The following is a 16826-nucleotide window of genomic DNA, read 5'->3' on the forward strand; positions in this document are numbered from 1 at the left end:
AAACTAGTCCCAGTACCCCAAAACATTTTTTTAGAGCTCATTCTAAAGAAATAAGAAAAAAGTTTGGGCCATAATCTAATGATTGTATACTCTTTTAAAATGGATATAGCTCAAACACAAGTCAAAGTTAATTTGCAAAAATATATGTTTCAAGGGTTATTTGATGATGACTGGAAAACCATAATTTACTTTTTGCAGAGATCTAAATGGTATTCCCCTTGTGATACTTGTCAAATGATATTTTAATTTCTGAAGCTCAAGATCTGTTGTTAGTTAGTAACTTAGTAATGATTATTTTTAGGCATCCCTTCAGAGAGATAGAGGATGATTCCATTGTAAAGAAAAGATGCATTGTTCTTTGATTTTATTGTAGTTCTTGAGGTAATTAGAAGGAAATAATTTACAAGTTTAATTAATTTATAAATTATCACAATTTTTGATAAGAATTTGAGATGAAGTATTAGTTTGTTTGCACATTGACATCATTAATATTGCGCTGATACACGTAGTTGCTCAACATCAATGTTGAATAGACCTCAAGTCCTTATAGATATAAATCATACATTTCAGCATATGATTATATATTTTTATTGTGATTGTTAAAGTGCATGTACTCTTCAGGCAGGTAGGCAGCCAGCTATGCGGCTTCAATAATTATATGAAAAGAAAGCGTGTATACAAGGAGTGCTGATTGGATCAACAAATTCACTCGGAGAAAATGAGGTCAAATATCTCAAAGTACTCTCACCAGAAGTGTACAAGGTGAACACACAAATTTGCACAATTCTCATTGTCTCAAAGATGAACATATCTCTTATTTTTAATTTTATTAATTAATTAATTAATTTATTTATTTATTTATTTATTTATTTATTTATTTATTTATTTATTTATTTATTTATTTATTTATTTATTTATTTATTTATTTATTTATTTATTTATTTATTAGTTTATTTATTTATTTATTTATTTATTTATTTATTTATTTATTTATTTATTTATTTATTTATTTATTTATTTTTTTTTAATTTTTAATTTTGATTTTTATTATTTATTTATTTATTTATTTATTTATTTATTTATTTATTTATTTATTTATTTATTTATTTATTTATTTATTTATTTTGCATTAATTTTTCTATTTATTTATTTGGTGTGCAAAAGATCTGCAGACATGAAAAAAGCTGAACGACAATGTTAAAATTGTTAAGATTTAGATAATTACAATGTTATCTACTGAAGATAGCGTTTGTGTACTTATTTGTTGTCAGAAATAATTAATTTAATTAATTCATAATTTATTTTACATTTTTAGATTTTTAGTTTTAACATTGTTCTTATGGAACATTAAAAAGAAAGTCAAAGATAATGGTGCCTGAAACCGATTGTTTTCCTATGATGGTGAGGCAGTAGTTTCATAATTGAATTTAAGTAAATGCCTACATAAACAGAAGAGTGCAGTTAGGCCTAGGCCTGCACATCCACACAAATTAACTGAAGTGCATGGATACCGCAATGTGCTGGTATACATATGCATACTGATAGACAAAACACACATTGGCATATAATTGAAATATTCATTTATGCATGATAATAAGACTATTTATAAAACCCTCAGCTGTGCAACATTTGGTGCCAAGCCTGAATCAATAAATCCATATGATTTGATAATGCTCAATTCATTTCTATATTTTCTGTGCTTGTACATAATTTAGCTAAGGAGCCAATGTAACGAGCATGAGCTGAATGGGTTGACAATTATTATTACATGATGAGAGTCATTGACCTGGCAGGGACATGATCAACATGGGGGAGTGATCCTCAGGTTTATGGCGGAAATGGATACAGTGCACTAACCTGATGCAAACTTGCCACTCCCTGTGAATTTCATCCTTTTAGTTCCTCATGTTGTTTGTAAGTTAAGCCAATTATTTACTAATAAATTAGGATAAGTATGAATAGCTATTACATAATTTCAGGCTCTCCATGATCGCTACTTATGAATATTTTATTGTTCATTGTTAATGCTCAAGATATATTTTGAAAGCCAAGGAAAAGATGGCATAGTCCATTTCTTCATTTTTGTGTTACATTTTATGACGAAGGAGGACAATTGAACTCATGAAATGAAGCATATTCTTTCATGGTATGTATTTGCCTTGCCCTTTATGTACATAATGTCCATTTTGTCGAACACTAGGCGCATGATTTTCATTTTGCAGTTAATTACTTTACAAGATGGTATACAAACGTCATATATCAAATGCCACCAGTGTCGTTTAAAGCTTCAAGCTAAAATATAGTCAGTATTATACTATCATTATTAACTCGGGTTTAAGCAAATATGTTGTAACCCTTGTTTTCATCGACACATTTTATGTGAGTTTGTTAATTTTCTTCCTGTGATGATATGTGACCGTACAGCACAAATGAGCCGTAAATGTCCTCAATTGTATTCCGAGTTACAGTGTAAAATGGGCATGAAGGTCGTATTCATTGGTACCTCAATTTGGTGCTCGTGTACCTCATTTAATGAGATACACGTAGCACCAAATTGAAATACCTATGAATATGACCTTCATGCCCATTTTACACTGTAACTCTGAATACAATTGAGGACATTTACGGCTCATTCGTGCTGTACGGTCACATATGACCATTATATTGTGCAGTGAACAGTTTTGTGATAAATGTAATGCATGTAGGCTTATTTCTTTGAATCTACACTTCAAATAGGTGGAGTGGAGTTCCACAATCATATAATAAATTAATATAATGCAATTTTTTCTGGGACAACGTTTTTTTAACATACATGTAGGAACACTACGTACCTAATTGCCCAAGCCTAGGCGCAAGGGAACCATGAGGCATAGAACATCACAGCAAGAAGGAGATTATTTCAAATGATTTGTCGCTTTTTTAGTATTTACTTCAAGTACAGCCCTGTGTTCCATCTACCACTCTTAGCTGTCCTGCCCTGAGGTTGCATGATCATTCGATCGATCAATCAATCGATCAATCAATCAATCAATCAATCAATCAATCAATCAATCAATCAATCAATCAATCAATCAATCAATATTCATACAGTAAATTATAAAAAGCAATGAATGATGAAGTTTTTTAGGTTTTTATTTTGACAATTTATGCATATTATTTAAAAGATTTGCAATTGTTGTATAACAAACATGTAACTATATCATGAAACATGGCCAGGTACTTCTTGTTATGAACAATTGTTTGTAAGCCTTCTTTAGATCTTTATACAACGTGACCAATAATAAATCAATGCCAGTTTGTGAGATTGAGAATTAACTAAATCAAGTTTACTGATGTGATGGGGAATTTAATAAAAAAAGGCTAGTTTAATTTGCAAAGATAAAATTGGTTCAAAATGATTTCAAATTAGAGCAAAGAAATTTGATTATGTACAAGAGTCCCAGACAATAACAATGACCGTCCAGTGATTCACTCAGGTGAATTCCTTATTATTTAAAAAAAAAAAAAAAAAGAGGGATTTTTTTTTCCTGTAAATTTGGTTGTACACAGCATAAGGTGGCGATTCTCTGCCGCTATAAAAGACGTTTGGTTTCCATGGCAACTGGCATGCTAATGTAGGAAACGTTCATGTGTAACACAATCTTAATAATTGGCGCCTGCAGATGGAGCTAGCATAAAAGCAGTTCTGTTTCCCCAGAAAACATCAAGTCTTGTTCAGATCTATTTTGCAAGCTTGGCTGAGGTTTTTTAAAATTTTAAATATGGTCCCCTTTATGCACTAGCTTTAAAACTTGTTCATAAATTATCCTTGTTTAAGATTGATCTGAGTTTGTTTACTCTCAGATCAGCAGATATAAAGTAGATGTGAACAGAATGGAGTTAAAGATGGCTCAATCTGCATATCTTATGAACACATGACATGCTTGCTTGTTGTGACAAAATCAACCAATGAAATAAAGTCCTGGAACCATTTGTTACTGCCCTTCCAGCATAATGAACTAATATTCATATGCGTTTTTAGGTGACAACAATTGTGTCATCATGTTGGGCATAAAAGTGATAATGTTCAATAAACTAAATGACTTAATTCTAGTGGGAGGGAAGCATAGAAACAACAAGTGTAGATAGATATGAAGGCAATTTGTGAATGCCATAGTGTACAGTCCCTTGATGAAAGCAAAGCGAGTCAGCCGGGGCTGCCAGTGCTTGGCTTGTTTCCAAGGAAATGATTCTCGCAGTCTGAAATGTAAAGGGTTAGTTAGTCGAGAGAAGTAATGGATCAAACGCTGACGTCATGTGGATTTGGGAAAGATAAACCAGCAGAAATGGATTTCCTTGGTAAATAATCGCGCTATTGTTGAACTGACGATTATAAGAATAGTAAATGATCACCTAGTTCTGTTGATGGTCTTTATAATGTCACATAACCTATAGGGAGATCGTAATTTTAAGTTTGACGTAGAAACTACTCCAGTTAATAATAATAATTAATTTCTGAAATTCATGGTTATTAAGCAGATGTCTCATTTAAAATGACAGAGACCATGTGCAAACAGTATTGACATTGAGTTCAATGTTTTGTTCTACTTCCAAGCAAATGTTATATACCAAATACAAGAATTAATTTATCATTCATTTCAGGCTAATTAGTTTGTAAAAAAACGATTAATTCTTCCACAAACCTTTTCAGAAAGTAAACATGGATCCAGCGCTACCACAGTAAACAAAAGCATCACAACCAATCACACACTGGTGACAGAGCGTTCGATGAGTTTGTTGCGTGGTATAATTGTTCACACCAATCACATACCTTGTTGCTCATATGTGACGCAACGTGGTGTCCTTTGTATGATCAAATATGCATTCAAATTGCCATAAATTGATTGGTTGACTATGCAAGATTTTTCTGAACTAATTTTCAAAGATTTGGGATCAGCTGCTGAAAAGGCAGACACTGAAAGATAGTTTTTCGTTAGTTTTATTTCAGGCCTATATATGACATGATTTGAGATCTTGCCACCGTTTGACTGCCAAATTAGGTTGCAATCAAACCTTTGTGGCTAAAACTTTGTGCAGAATAAGAATATGAAGTAAAAAAATGCCAACATAATTGTCAACTTATTCCCCATTTGATTGTACATACCCCAAAAATGGGTAAAATAGTGCAGTGCTACTTCAATTGATTTTTATACCCCTAAATATAAGTTAATTATGAAGTAATTAATGTAAACTGCTCCAAAAAAGAAACTTACCAGGTAAGAAATTTGTCTGTCAAATTCAAACGACAAATTGTGTTACACTAAATGGGATATGAGTGGAAGCAGTGTTAATTTACGCTAATTTTGACACCTCATTTGTTGCAAACGGATGAGTATTTTTGAAGTTATGCTTATTTAACCGAACCTATCCACTGGAATGAAAGTTGCACTCATACCACTTGAGATGGTTGGCAGTATACAGGTGTAATCAGTGCTCTCCTCTTCTTCTTTGCATGACTAACTTTCCTATTGCTTCTTGTGAGGATGAAGAATGATCAAAGTTCAATGACAATTGTCCTTATTCAATCATCTGGGGCGGACCTGCAACTTTCAAATTTGATAGTAGGCTTGTTCAAATGAGCATAACTTCAAAAGTTTTGATCTGTTTGCGACAAATGAGGTGTCAAACTCCGCGTAAATGTACACCGCTTCCACTCATATGCTATTAAGGATAATACGATTTGTCGTTTGAACTTGACAGACGAATTTCTTACCTGGTAAGTTACTTTTTGGGACCAGTTTACTTTGCAATTGTATATGTACCAACCTAGTTTAACTTTTGTCATCTGCAATTTATGAATTATAAATCTCCCTTTGTGATTAAAAATTGCCACAGTTGTATTTTTGATCATCAGATATAATTACGTATAAAAGCGGTAATAAAACAAATCACCCATTTGTCACATTCGTCACATTTGCAAATGTGACATTTAGAAACCCTTTGAAATTTCCATTATTTTTCAACTGATGTAATTTTGTATGCAAAAGAGCCTGGAAGTATTTGTTTGATATCGCACTGATGGACATAGTCTATGTGGTCTCTGCATTTAAGGGTAGACAAGGTATTGTTGGGCGAAGCAGCCAAAAAAAAAAAAAAAAAAAAATACATTTTCATTATAATCTAAATCAATATATTATTAAAAAAATAACACTTTGATGTTTTGCAAAAGTTCATTCTACAAATCGTATACTGTATTAACTGTCCAGGGGTGCTTTTTTTTTTACATTGCTTTATGAATACATAAAAAATGGCCCAAAATATTCAACCATCATCATCAGTGTGTCATATGTTTTGGGCCATGATCCAGATTTGCATTGGCAGTTTGTTGTAAAGTTATTGGTTTATTGTTGTTTTTAAATGAGTGATGTACGTTTAACAAAAGTGTTGTTGTTTCAGCCCTCTTTGCAACATAACTCGAGAACCACAAAACCTATAAAAGTATATCTGTGATATTTGAATTCTTCTACACACTAGCTATGGAATGATCAGTGCAATTTTGCCAAAGCTCACTACAATTCGCAAGATGCTGTGAACTACCAAATCGCAATAGTTTAAAATAGTTGCTAACCTTAAATACGAGTTGATATACATATAACATACATACTATATATGCATAGATGTATATACACCCGCCATTGTCTAAGCATCAGAACATCAAGTGCCGGTGTAATCTTCATTCAATGTTAAATAAGCATGGCATTAAAATGCAATGCCTTCATGTGTATGACATTCATGGGTGTGCATTAAACTGCGGGCATATGGTAAATGCCTGTTGCAAGGATAGGGAACGACAGACTGGGAAAATTTAGTTTTTAGCTCAGGAGGAATATAGCATGTCATGGACCCAATAAAACATGAGTGTGGAATCCAGTGCCAAAGACAGTTAATGGCAGATGAGTCTTGATCATAAGATTTAAATTTGCAAAGTTTACTGGAAAAATCCAGTGACAGTTTGTTAAAACAGTGTATATGAAATTCAGACACATGGCTGATTAGCTGTCCTTAAAATAAATGGAGAAATGTGTGAATTATATAACTTACAAAAATCATAGGTTCAAAAAAATATACTACAGCAATATGAACCTTGTTAAAAGCTTTAGTTTTTTATGCAATGTTATTCAAAACAAGCCAAGTGATAAGTATTGCATTGATGGTCGAAGGATGTTTTTTTTTTACTCTCACAATAAAGTGAATTTATATAGTAATGTATAAATATTCATGATTACATCATTCATTTGGATTGATCATACGAGTGAACATGGAAAATTGTTTTTTCTTAAAGCTTTCAAGATGAGTCAATTTGCAGCTGGAGAAACCGTTTAAATTCTCTACCTGTAAGATACGTAGCCCAGTTTCATTTCATTACTATCCATTCACTTTGACCTTAATAATCATCATAATATGATTTTAATAAGATGCCCTTTCTATTCATCCATACACACTTTAATCATAGCCTAGTAACCATGCAGTTAGTGAAACAATGAAATATATTAATAGGTAAACACATATATGCTGGTGATCCATGAGTATGCATTGCTTTCAGTGTATACCAGCAAACCAGTCTGCCGTATCAGTTGACATAATCAGTGAGAAGACAAAATGGGCACATCCCATACAGTAGATGGGAGCAGGTGCTCGTGTGAAAATACTATTGTCGTGAAATTGATGGCGGAGAATTTTGATTTCCTGATGCGACTTTCAGAAAGTAAATTGTCAGTGACTCTCGGGCACAGTCTGCAAGCTGCAAATTGATAATGGCATGACCCATGCAAAGTTCATTTGTACATGTGTATTGGATATACAATGTTAAGACATTTTGTTGCCTAACAAAATAGTGTATGGTGGGGAATAATATTTGGCTCAATAACACTCCAGATGCAGTTTAAAGCAAATGTAGTGAGAAATCAGGTAATGTTGTACTAATAGAATGCCTGTGAAATGGTCACCCATGATGATCACATATCATTTGTAATTTGGCAAATGTATTAGAAGAGTTTGCATTACATTATGCGAATATAAAGGTTATAAAATATATTTTGATGCTAAAAGATAGAAGCATTACTTTGACATTGGGTTTTCAACATACAGCACAAATTTACAAAATATGATTTTTGACCATTACTGGTCAAGTTTTTATTTTGTTTGTTATAAATGTATGCATGTATGGAACAAAATCCTGAATTGGTTTGTGTTAATATCATGTCCATGATGACATGGCATGGAAACTTATTTACCAAACAATGCCTTATAAATCAAAATGTGAACTGGTAATTCATTGTGAGGAAGCACTGGGAATAATGGTAGTCAAATAGGTAATGTTCGTGGTGCACAAATCTTTTAAACAATAATCAAAGACTATCCTGATGAATTTCTTTGCAATATATGTTTTATTTTTATTTTTCTGTTACTCAATCATGTGTTCTTCTTTTTCTCATTATTTTAGGGATCTGAAGACTCCAATTATGGAAGGCCTTCCGATTCGGATCTATCGCTGGATGAGGATCGAGAAGCCTGGAAGAAGGAAACCGAGCGACAGGCCCTTGCACAACTAGACAAAGCTAGGGTAAGTGAACTAATACTTAGAGAATAAAGGTAGTGTTTTTAGCCGCTGTTGTGCATCTATAGTCTCATATATAACACTGGCGGCATCATTATTGTTTTACGCCAAAGATAATGATGTCGCGTGTTTTATTCTCATTCTTAAACACTTCAATTCAAATAAAAAAAATAAATTTTTAATCAAATTAAATCCTACATTTTACCTACAAATTACCCAGGGCTTAGAATCGATGCACCCCCGATTAGTACAAATAGTGTGTACAAGTATCGCGTCGAAGGGCATGCACTCTACCGTGTTATGTCATGTCATACGGCTAAGAACCAATAAGATTGCAGGAAATTTTTTCCAGTGTTTAAAGGAAGTGTACTGCAATCACGACATTATGTCTTATATGTTAGAAAAATAATTTATCAAGCACAAATCACATGGTTTTATAAAAAAAACTAACTCGTACTGACCATAAAAACAAATAAAAATAGCCGACTCTCAACACGCAATATTCAAAATACCTGTGCCGAAATGATCTAGTTTTTGATAATATGCCATAAAATTTGTATCATATCACAAACTTTAAAAAATCATAATTATTTGATATCACAACAAACAAAAATCCTAGACACAAAGAAACATTCATAAAATGAGGCTTTTGTTAATTAGTATCTAGTTAGAACCTAAGTTGCCTTTTAGGAGAAACAAATGACTAGCAAAATTTTCTCAACACAGAACTTTGTGTTAGCCTCCAGACTGTAGATCATTAAAACAATTACGGGCCTTTGTTCAAATCTATGACAGTGCAATTATTTATTTTGTTTGATTAATTATGTCAGTACAGTTCGTATGCACCACATATTAATGATGGGTGCAAAAGTGCAGAGAATAAATTAATAGGTGGCAGTATGTGGAATGTAATTTAGAAAATGACATGTGATAAGGCATCATGAAGCAAACTATTAGAAAGCTGGATAATTAAATCTAATATTTCATGTTGAAATTAAATGTGGTGAATGTCACATCTTGTTATAATCATGACTTGGATAATTTACAAAGTTGATACGGTGTTAAGTTTTAGGCTAAGTAAAAAGTTTGTGTGATAAACAAAACAAACACAGTTTATTTGCACGAGAAGAAGTGCATCAAAATTCAAAATGCTTACTAAAATGTTCCACAAGTGAACTTTCTGATTTTAATCCTAAAAACCTTGAAAAAGCTTTGCTTTAATTCTTTCAAGCGAGGAGAGAAAGTTATGATGCATATAAGTAGCCTAAAAGTAGAGAGGAATTGAAATCAACATTGTACATGTATAACAATTTTATTTCAAATCCCATGTGGTAATAATTAAAATTCAACCTAACTGACCCTTTTCAAAGTGGATTTCCAGCTTACTGATCAACAGTCATCATAAAAACTAAAAAAAATAATTCATCCGTGCCTGTCTTTTTGATGTTAATTTATTACAATCTCAGAGAAATATTCACCCTGTTGTTTGTAAAACATGAAAACAAGTGCAGGATGAATATGAACATGTCCAAAGGCTGGCCACAATATTAGCAGAATAAAATTGCTGATTACATTAAAGCAGTCAGTAGAGAACACATGGAAATACTCCAAAGAGAGATAATATGTTCTATGTGAAAGCATAGAGGGAGGTCGGGGGAGGTGTTTTGATGGTTGGCACAGCTGTGCTGTTCATGTGCATAATTGCAAGCGTTTGAACCATCCTCTATTGCACAACCCATGACTCCAAGATCCGGATGTTTATTGAAGATAATAATGATGAGTCAAGGACCCTTGTTGATATGCACCAAGTGTCTTGGATGTCAGATTAAATATATGCAACAGGGTCATGCCTTCCATCAACAGGCTAGCACTCATACGCATACAGCATATGTGCAAAGCTCAAGTTGGGAGCACTAGGTTGAATGTAATTTGGAATTATAAAATATGAAATCCCCCATCTTACATGTAAATTCAAAGTGTGGGTGGGCATTGTTAAATTGTGTTTCTTAGAGATATTGTGCTACTTAGAGATATTACCAAGGACTGGGATTTGTGTTACGTGTACCAAAATCAATCCAGAAACACAAATCATTCACAATCAACAATACACCCGAAATACTAGCGCCAAATATAGAGTTGCTGTCTACAGTAGATAGCACATGCTCACAAACACACACTTTCATGTTTTTAAGAGCAAACAAATCTCACAGATATGTTCATTTTACTTGTTATTCACCAAGTCCATTAATGATTCACAGAATCTTAAGCTGCATTTGTAGCAGACCATGATGGTGCCTAGGGTTTTCAAGGGTTACATAAGTAGAATATTGGTAAATGCGAGAGTAAGAGGGCTTTACCTTATAAGATGGCATATCTGAATAACAGTGTGCTACTACAACTTAAAGAATATCTGTAAAAAGAGATGAGATGAACAGTTTGACTTTGCCAAAGTTAAGGAGAACTTGTTATCAGAGGTCGTCATAGATAAACAGAGGATTATGTGTATTATCCACTGAATGAATAACAAACAGTGTGCTACTACAACTTAAAGAAGTTTTATGTAATTTATAATTACCACATTCAACAGACTGTACATACCTCAAAATAGAATTAAAGTTCAGTTATATTTAATTCATTCATGTATTATTTGCTCCAGCTCATGTATTTTGCTATCTTCAGATGATAACAATCACATCAGAATTATAGTTCACTTAGTGATATTCATAAAAATAAAAGAATGTGTTGTCTTCAGTACCAGATAAACAATTTCCATCAGCAATTGAATTTTTGCTATCTTCAGTAGACAGCATTTAGAGCAATTCAATGTTTACTATCTTGAATATATTATGTTCACGTGACCAGTCACCATGAACCAGGTGTAAAGTTGCCAGGGCCTATTCAGATATATAGCTCCATAAACGCAACAGAATTCAATAGGAAACAAAGGAATTTCAAGAGGATTATTGCCTATTTGATTGAATATTTACCAGCAATTATTACATGTGATATATCATTTTAAAGCTTATTTTTTTGTACATTGTAAATAATTCAAAATCTAAAAATTGAAAATCTTGAGTATACAGGATATTTTTGAATCCGAAAGATTGGTACCAGGGCTAGTTTGAGTTACTTTGCTTACTTGCAGGGATAAATATCTGTTGAATTGAAACTCAGAAACACAAACAAGTTGGTAATTTCTCTCCATTTCAAATCATTACATTTTCTTATGTTGTGCAGGAAATACAACCTTTTCCCAAAAATTAATGATATTGCTGTTTGTCCATGGATGATTAATTTTTACACGCACATAAAAACATACACCGCCATGACGTTAGTTAGTCATTAAAATTTGCTAAGGGTCCTAACTACTGTACTTTGTACATTTATTTGGCCAATTCATTGGTGAATCTATGACCTGAAAAAGCATGCAAAATGCAGGTCACTGTTCCTTGCATGCATGATGCCCACTGGTTACAAACTTGCAATTAAATCTGTTACTGCTATCTTCAGTAGATAACTCAATATCAAATTTTAGTTAATTTGTTTTCTTCAGTAGATGTTCCTTCTGATTTTTAGAAACTTGCAATCTGTTACTGCTATCTTCAGTAGATAACTCCAGTATTAAATTTTAGTTCATTTGTTTTCTTCAGTAGATGTTCCTTCTGATTTTAGAAACTTATCTGTTACTGCTATCTTCAGCAGATAACTCCAATATCAAATTTTAGTTCACTTATTTTCTTCGGTAGATGTTCTTTCTGATTTTTGATTAAAAGTAATTTATTTTTGATTGTTTATTTATTCTGTTCAGCTGGCAAACCAGACATAAAAGCAAAAGTACTTTTAAATTTATTGTTTGCACAATTGACAAAGTTCCGTGCAATCATTGATATTATGCAGTGCATAATATGTTGCATCCGCAGCCATAATATGGTTTTTATTTTATTTTATTTCATTTTATTTGATTGCAACAGATACGGAATCAAGAAGCAGCTGGTTATAAGATCCAGCTGTTTGTATTTTTTTCTTGGGTATGCATGCATGTATGCATACATTAAACTTTACCATTCAATTGAAGAATTTTTCATATTTTGTACTGAACAAGTGCACATGGCTCATATAACACATATAATTAATGTGTTGCTGTCATACTTCACTGAGCATTTGGTGTCTTTAGTACTACTGCCCCTCCCATTAATTAAATGCATTATTAAGAACACCACCAAGCAAATATGTACATTTACACACTAAAGACATAGTTTAGATAAGAATACTCTGTGAGAAGTCATTTTTACAAGTCTTCTTTTTTGGACCTCTTGTAAAAGTTCATTAACAGTATTTGGCGTACACACCGTGTGCAACATTTTCAAGTGTTGCTGTTTTGTAGCGGGCACTATAATCAGTTAACCACTTCAACAAATGCAGCCATGTTGTAGTAAATAATATCTTTCCATAAATTGTAAATAAATATGCAAACAGCAGTTAAAAGACTGAGAGATTGGAATAATAAATACTTAACCCTAATACTGCTGGGGTGGTTTTGGTGGGCAGCCTCATATGTTACCCCTCCTACTCTGTTCCAGCAGAGGTGCCCAGTGTGTGGTAATTTATGACATTGACTGGTATTAGGGCTAATTTAATAGTATCAAATCTGAGTGTGAGACTGAGCTCGGTGTGCATCATGGCACTGGTTGCTCTATTCTATGTGAAAGTAGAATTTTTTGTCTGGATGTAACATTACGTTACTTAAACTCACATTTTCACCCGCTCAACAATTACATCCCTGTGGCATATATGGGCCTGCCATGGATTGAAGCTACACTTCAATCACCAAACATCATCCAAATCCTTGTATCAAGCAATCATAGTATGTTGGCTTCTGAATTACCCTCCCACAGGTATCTGTGCACATCATGCAGACTGGCATGAAATACCCTGTAAGGGACCTACATACTACTTTTAATCTGTTTATTTGTATCGCAGTTCATCATCTGTGTCACAGAAGCAAGATATAGCTATTTGTGTTGCAGCGACATACTCAATACAAACCCCTCAAAATAGATTTCTATGAATGTTATCAGCCAAATTCATCTTGAACCCTAGAGAAAGTAAATATAATTGTTTACTAGGAATAAGATGTATACAGACTTGAGGAATTTCAAATATTTGGAAGATTATAAAATGTGAGGTTGGTTTTTGTACTATATTGTTATGCCATAAATTATCCCAAACATGTATTCTGGCAGATGTTGAAAGATAATTTTTTATTATCATGTCCTGTAATATAGGAATATGTATAATTTAAAATGCAGGCTCTATCAAATAAAACATGCATATAATTTATTATTTTGTTTTCTTTTGCAGACAAAACCTGTAGCTTTTGCTGTACGAACAAATGTAAGCTATGATGGCACCTTAGATGACGACTCACCAGTACAGGGTTGTGCAATATCCTTCAAGACAAAAGAGTTTCTTCACATCAAAGAAGTAAGAAAACAAGCGGTGAAATGAGCCCATTCGCAATTTTGGAAATCTCGGTCTCATGATGCGCTTAACTTCCTTGCTTGGGAATGGGAGATAAAATTGATAACTCGTTACAGTATTTTAATGCGGGTGAACTTTGCAAGAAATACTTCCTACATGTATTTTTCATATTTTTGGATCTTGATGTCTTCCGAACACTGCAGAAGACTAGGAAAGTATTGATGAGCTAGATAGAAATTGCTAGAGTGAAAACAGGAATGTAAAATCATGGGGAATCCTTTCAGGCACAGTTCATCACATACATCGTCAATGGAGGAGGTTCAGTTGTCACATGGTTGTCATCTCTCAAAAAGGCCCAGATGTTGATGCACAGTCGTTATGAGTCCGAGATTTCAAATTGCGAAAGACCCGGATGTTGATCGCAGTCCAAGATTTCCAAAATTGCAAAAGGGCTTATTACATGTTCAGTAACAGTGTTACTTTGAGTTTGAGAGGTTTGGAGAGGAAGTATTTCAGGGACATGTTATTGATTCAGAATTTGGATTTATTAAGATGAAGGTGAATGTGGAAGAAGGATCTCATCCTAATATGTTTTCAAAGAAGCCATAAAATACATTTACGGAGTAAAATTGTACAGATTTCTAGTGTGTCATCATAAAAATTAGCTCTTTGAAAGGTTACGGTGAAACTTTTCTTAGAAATTCAGAACCATATGTTCTCGATTCTAAACATCCGGCTTTTGAAAATGATGGAAACCAGTAAAAGCTGATCAAGGACAAAGAATATATCTGATTACAAGGCAGTCACACCCACAGTTCTAGGACGAGTAATGAGCTGTGTGATTTTCAACACCAATCTAGAGAGTGAGCAACAGGTCTATGGGGCTTCAGTGGTTTTAATCTAGGGCCTCCCTCCATCGCTGAAAGCATTTTCTTGTGCATTAATTACTATGTCTGACTCATATTCTAATGAGAAAAGAAAGTGACACCCATAAGGCTGTAAACATTTTGTATGCGTATGTGTATGTGCAAACTGCAAAGTTAAACGATCTAGCCAATAATAAATGTCTGCTATGAAAATACTATTTAGGCAGGGGTTGAGCTCCCGGTTGAGCTGTCCACCAAATCTTACAGGGTCCACACAAATTCATTGGACCCATTCAGCCCTACAAAATCCAAATCCAAGGGGTCCGATGGGAATTTTAAACAAATGCCACATTTTGTGGTCTTGAACATAAAAGATATCAAAGCTTGTTCTCAAATAACATGTTCAGCATATAGAGTAGCAGTAGACAAGAGTTGAATGTGTCCTTGGTTCAAATCCTTTCCGGTCAGCACGTTTTTGTGTAATTATATAATGATGTTACAGGTATCTATTTACATTGTGCTCCCTCAATAGGCGGAAATTGCTATGTCAGAAAATGGGTTTAGGACTCAAGCACACACAGACTTTGATACTGGCTATTTTGGCTGTTCAACATGGAGTTCTATGGGGGGATTAATATCCAAATTATTACATTTTATTAGAATTATTCTGTTGGTCTACAATCCTACAAACACAACAAATTAGCAGGGTCAAAATTTTGTTTCACAGTGCGAGAATCAATCTTCATTCTTGCAGAAATGATTCTCGGATTCTCGCCGAAATTCTGACCCTGATTTGGCTGATTCCATTTAGGTGCAAGTCGGGACATGTGTAAACATAAATATTTAAACAAAATAGGGTTTGAAAAAAATTAACCAATTTCATATTATACATTGTAGGATTGTACATTAGGCTGCGATCACATAGAAGTATTACTTTATACTGTATTCGCTATATGAAATACGCTCATTCGATCAGGCTGAGTTCACATAGGAGTATGTGAACTCAGTCTGATCGAATGATATTCAGATAGCTTAATACCGTGATACCGATACTTCTATGGCTTGAAAGAAAACCCTGCTGGTTATAGCTTTGAAAGTTGTGTCACTATCTATTATAGATGTACATAATATTTTTGATTATTGTTTTGTTCCCACAGAAATACAATAATGATTGGTGGATAGGAAAACTAGTCAAAGAAGGAGCTGGACGAGGCTTTATACCGAGTCCTGCCAAATTAGAAAATATGAAACTACAAACATCAGGGAGTAAAAGCAAACTAGGAAAGTGAGTATCCATCCTGCTTGGTTTGTATTGGTCTATGACTGTATCACAGGCTGTCAATAACAGTATCTATAGTTGCTGAAATGCTGGTGTGAAAAGCATCTTCCAATTTACTTGATAAGACCTCCATAATACAGTTCAAATCATGCCTAGAACATGGCTTGAAATAAGCAGGAGCAAGGGGCAAATTTACCCCAGCTAAAAGGCAAAATGCCCCTGGTTCTGAAACAGAACTGTGTGTATTTGTATAGACCAGGGGCAATATTTACACAAAAACACCCAAAATTGCTCCTGGATCTGAAATCCTTATTTCAAGCCCCGGCCCAGAAAATACCTCTGTTGGTATCATGTATCCAGTCTACATGCCTTTGCATCAGCATGTATTACAGTAATTAATTTAAACGGAACATGTTTTTCAAAAAACACAAGAAGGAAAATGTCACCCTTTAAAATGATTCCAAAGTAAATTACATTTGATCTATAATTTGTTTTTTAAACTGGACACCGTAATCATATACAAAACACAAAAATTCTTGCGAGGTTTTAGATTTTGTAGGCTACCAAAATAGAATTCAGAAGAAAAACAAATCATGCATGAAAT

At 33.6% G+C, this 16826-nt stretch overlaps 1 protein-coding gene across 5 annotated transcripts in view; it reads left to right on the forward strand.

Moving 5' to 3' along the window:
• LOC140153302 (voltage-dependent L-type calcium channel subunit beta-1-like) overlaps positions 1–16826 on the forward strand; it is a 127721-nt gene that overhangs the window by 55500 nt on the left and 55395 nt on the right. For all 5 annotated transcript variants that reach the window (XM_072176021.1, XM_072176023.1, XM_072176022.1 and 2 more), the window contains 3 exons: positions 8483–8602; positions 13958–14080; positions 16101–16228. In XM_072176021.1, coding sequence (XP_072032122.1) covers positions 8483–8602; positions 13958–14080; positions 16101–16228 — 371 coding nt within the window. The remainder of the gene's footprint in view (positions 1–8482; positions 8603–13957; positions 14081–16100; positions 16229–16826) is intronic.

This window comes from Amphiura filiformis, chromosome 5 (assembly GCF_039555335.1).
Source record: "Amphiura filiformis chromosome 5, Afil_fr2py, whole genome shotgun sequence".
Lineage (NCBI taxonomy): Eukaryota > Metazoa > Echinodermata > Ophiuroidea > Amphilepidida > Amphiuridae > Amphiura > Amphiura filiformis.